Source organism: Lolium perenne, chromosome 4 (assembly GCF_019359855.2).
Source record: "Lolium perenne isolate Kyuss_39 chromosome 4, Kyuss_2.0, whole genome shotgun sequence".
NCBI lineage: Eukaryota > Viridiplantae > Streptophyta > Magnoliopsida > Poales > Poaceae > Lolium > Lolium perenne.
Window position 1 is genome coordinate 132,172,882 of NC_067247.2, and position 4,557 is coordinate 132,177,438.

At 43.4% G+C, this 4,557-nt stretch overlaps 1 protein-coding gene across 1 annotated transcript; it reads left to right on the forward strand.

Annotated features, from left to right (window-relative positions):
* The first annotated feature begins 554 nt into the window (after positions 1–554).
* Positions 555–1,808, forward strand: LOC139839125 (uncharacterized mitochondrial protein AtMg00810-like). Its single transcript, XM_071829171.1, has 3 exons — positions 555–781; positions 1,112–1,252; positions 1,340–1,808. Exons 1-3 carry the CDS (start codon positions 555–557, stop codon positions 1,806–1,808), a joined length of 837 nt encoding a protein of 278 aa, XP_071685272.1.
* The last annotated feature ends 2,749 nt before the right edge of the window (positions 1,809–4,557 follow it).

Genomic DNA, 4,557 nt, shown 5'->3' on the forward strand with positions numbered 1-4,557 from the left:
CCCGGTCCAATTCTCTATACTGAAATACAATCTACTGCAATACTTGCTCTACTGTTTTCTGCAAACAATCATCTTCCACACAATACGGTTAATCCTTTGTTACAGCAAGCCGGTGAGATTGACAACCTCACTGTTTCGTTGGGGCAAAGTACTTTGGTTGTGTTGTGCAGGTTCCACGTTGGCGCCGGAATCCCTGGTGTTGCGCCGCACTACATCTCGCCGCCATCAACCTTCAACGTGCTTCTTGACTCCTACTGGTCCGATTAAACCTTGGTTTCTTACTGAGGGAAACTTGCCGCTGTGCGCATCACACCTTCCTCTTGGGGTTCCCAACGGACGTGCCAACCACACGCATCATCTACCGCAGCAACAAGAGCCTCCTCTTGTAGGCTTTGGAATCTCTTCAAGGGTGAGACTCGATACCCCCTCGTTGCTACCGTCTTCTAGATTGCATCTTGGCTTGGATTGCGTGTTCGCGGTAGGAAATTTTTTGTTTTCTATGCAACTTTATCCTACAAAAAGAAGCTCTTCGCAACCCTCATTGGCATTATGCTATGGAGGCTGAATTATCTACTCTCCAAGCTAATGGCACTTGGCATCTGGTACCTCCTGTTCCTGATGTTAATCTTATTGATTCGAGATGGGTGTTCAAAGTGAAGCTTCCTGCTGATGGTTCCATCGAGAGGTACAATGCGCGTCTTGTGGCTAAGGGGTATAAGCAGCGCTATGGTCTGGATTATGATGAGACCTTCAGTCCTGTGGTCAAGCCAGCTACCATTCGGTTATTGCTTGCTATGGCTCTTTCTCACAGGTGGCATCTTCACCAACTTGACATTTAGAATGTCTTTCTTAACGGATATCTGGATGAGGAGGTATATATGCGTCAACCTCCTGGCTTTATTGATTCTGGTAAGCCCGATCACTATTGCAAGCTTGTCAGATCATTGTATGGACTGAAGCAGGCTCCTTGTGCTTGGCATGCTTGCCTCAGTTATGTGCTTGGCTCATTGGGTTTTTCTCCTTCCGTGGCTGATACATCACTGTTCATCCTTCGACGACCTGATGTTACAGTATATCTACTTGTTTACGTTCATGATATCATTGTTCTCAGCTCCACAGCTGATGCTATTCCACGGTTGATCAGTAATCTTCGATCTGAGTTCTCTGTTAAGGATCTTGGTGTGCTTCATTATTTTCTGGGCATTGAGATATCTACTCCTGTCTCCGGAAGTCTTCTTCTCCGTCAACGCAAGTATGCCCGTGAGCTTCTTGCGTGTGCTGGTATGTTGAAGTGCACTTCTGTGACTACACCTATGGCGTCTTCTAAACGTCTATGCAGCACTAATGGTGATCCCCTCTCTCCTGAAGAGGCTACTCAGTACCGTAGCATTGTGGGTTCTCTTCAGTACCTTATTGTCACACGACCAGATCCGTCGTTTGTTGTCAACAAGGTTTGCCAGTACCTCCATCAGCCTCTCACACCTCGCTGGTCTGCTGTTAAGCTCATTTTGCGTTATGTTCGCCACGCTGTTGACAGTGGTCTCCAACTTTGGGCTTCTACCTATACATTGTTTTCTGCCTTTTTCGATGCTGATTGGGCTGACAATATGGATGACCGGCGATTCACGGGGGGATATGCTATCTTCTATGGAGGAAACTTGATCGCCTGGAGTGCTCGCAAACAGCCTACAGTCTCTAGGTCAAGTATTGAGTCAGAGTACAAGGCGCTTTCTAATGCTACAACTGAACTGGTCTGGGTACAGTCCTTATTACAGGAACTTGGTGTGTTGCTCAAGTTCAACCTCTAGTCCTATGGTGTGATAATATTGGTGCAACATATTTATCATCCAATTATGTGTTCCATGCTAGGACGAAGCATATCGAAATTGACTTCCACTTTGTTCGCGAGGTGTGTCTCAGCAGCTTCAGATTCGATTCATCTCTTTAAAAGATCAAGTTGCTGACATTTTTACTAAGCCGCTCCCTTTACCGTTGTATGAACATTGTAAGCGCAATCTCAATCTTTACTTAGTTGAGATTATATCGTATACCATATTCTATACGGATATGGTCATATTTGTAAAGTACTTTTATACACTATATATATGCAAGATCCCTACCTGACAAGGCACGTCAGGACGGTTCTATCGTTTCTTGTATTCGTTCAAAATTTAATGCTAGAATTAAAGATTTTCACAAAATAATTTTCTCTTTTTTATATAGATCACAAAAACTATCGGGTTTTCACGAAATTTAGCTAACGCACATATATTATGGACATGTACATGTAGAAAAAAAAATCAAATATTTTCGACACTTTAAAATATATTTCTTTGGTAGAGGGAGTATATGCACCCGGGAGCCGAATTGAATTTCCGCATAAGGAAATCATATGAAGATGATCATTTGAGGATTGTGATACTCCCCCTCCGGCTCTACTACCTCCATTTTAAAAAATAAGGCGTCCTTGTTTTACGTGCTTTCTGTTTGACCAAAAATTACTTTAAATAGATAAATATTATTTGTATGAAATTAGTATCACTAAAAAGTGTTTTTCAATACAAATCGAACGATATTAATTACATACAATATAATCAAGATTTTAGTGCTCAATTTTGATGGTCAAAGTTCGTCTTGAAATACGCGTGCGCCTTATTTCTTGAAACGATGTAGTATATACTTGCCGAGATTCAATGAATCTAGACATATTTTTAGTGTATATGTCATCTAAATTTGCGATAAGTATTTAGAACCGAAGAAACTACATATGATACGCTGCAAGATATACTCTATTCGTTCTCTTTTCTAAAACGTTTTAGCTTTTTTGTAGGTTCTTTCGTTGTAGTTTGTACCTAGTCAACTTTCAAATATCTAACCCGTCTTGTACTAGTGACAGAGGGAGTACATATCAAATTTCCACGGAAGGGTATATGCTAGTTGAAGTGAGCAAGGTATTGATGCTTCTAATCCGATCAGAAGACCGGGGGCAAAGAAACCAGCGACGACCAGAAGCAAGCAACTCCTGGTTGCAATCGCACACGCGGTGTCAAGAGGGCATCAGCATCGGCTTCTCTACTCCGGATGCGAATCTTGCAGAGAAAGTTCTTGGTTCTGCTGAGTGCTGACTAGGCTGATCAGCCGGTTCAACCGAATCTGATTCCCTCCCAGTAGTTGTAGTGGCCCGCGACGTCACTTCGTTAGGTACAGACAAGATCGTATCACGATTGCCTATGCCTAGCTGACTAATTCGGCTGCCACCTCTGCGTCTTATCTCAAGAGTGGCGTGGTTAATTACCCAAAGCATGTTAATTAAGATCAAATCATGCTCGGCGGCGCGGTGGATTTCACACGTCGGATCGAGAGGGTGGCTGCGTGCGTGGCTGAGCGGCGTCGGCGTCGGCTCCACCCACTGGCTCCAGCACGGTGGCGACTGGGGAGGGGAAGGTGGCCACTGGCCAGGTAGGTAGATTAGCTCGTAAGCGTGCACTTGGGATTTCATTAGTGCTGTAGTATGTGGCTCAGTGGCTGCACTTGACACTTGGCAGTGTGATGGGGCAAGTAAGCATGTACTGCTCCTCAAAGGCAGACCCCAGACTTGTGTCGAAAAGACACAAGTGGCGAACAAATGCAGGACAGTTTCAGGCTCAGCGTTACACAAAGGGCAGACAGGATTGCACGGAATGTCACGCTTCCAAAGGTTATCAGTAGTTAAACATCACGGAGGCGCACCAAGCCAGACAAAGAATTGGCATTTCAGCGGGCGTCGGAGTCCCAACCAGTATCTGGGAAGATATATCTGATTCTACTTGTACTCCGGCTCTAATTCTTGGCGAATTTTTTTTAATAATTTTTTTTCGTTAATTTTATAAATAATACTCGATTTTGAACTTTTTCAAAAATAATACACCGTCGGGTTAGTGTTTCCCATGTAGCCTAGGGGGCAGTTGGGTTCCTCTACCCGACTAGTACTAATCGGGTTTCCTAACCCGACGATGTATTATTTTTGAAAAAAATTAAAATCAAGTATTATTTGTAGAATTAATGGAAAAAAAGTATTATTAAAAAAATTCGCTAATTCTTGTACTAGCTATTTACCATAGTTTTCCAAGCTGGGCTACCCAGCCCCTTTCTTTAGAATGGCTACGAAGCCTAATGTTGCTGTGGAATTGTGTGATGTGGGCAGTATTGTACCACCGACCTTTTTTGCCACCTCAAAATCCTAGAAGATGAAGTATTTCCGAGAACAAGCGCAGCACAAATGGAACACCTTATTGGTTGCATATACTGGTGATTGCTGAAAGTTAGCTATCTGTTACCTGAAGCAAGTTGCAGGAAGAAGACAGTATGCTCATTTGACTAGCGATATTCGCGTCTTATTCTTCCTTTTTTTAAAGGATCCCCACAACAAAAACATGTTCGTGCAGCTTGGGCTACTATATGCTCTCTGTCGCAACAATATATCTTTGTTAGCTCAAGAAGAATGCCAGGTGAACGACATCAAAAAAACTAGGCCCGCAAGTCAGCACACTGGACAGCCCACTGGGCCTACTGCCAAGG

Bases quoted from the DNA above. Each gene is read 5' to 3' on its own strand.
- LOC139839125 (XM_071829171.1), top strand. From the start codon at position 555: ATGGAGGCTGAATTATCTACTCTCCAAGCTAATGGCACTTGGCATCTG. The intron at 782-1,111 runs GTTATTGCTTGC...CATTGTTCTCAG, and splicing joins GTCAAGCCAGCTACCATTCG to CTCCACAGCTGATGCTATTC. The intron at 1,253-1,339 runs GTATGCCCGTGA...ACGTCTATGCAG, and splicing joins CTTCTTCTCCGTCAACGCAA to CACTAATGGTGATCCCCTCT.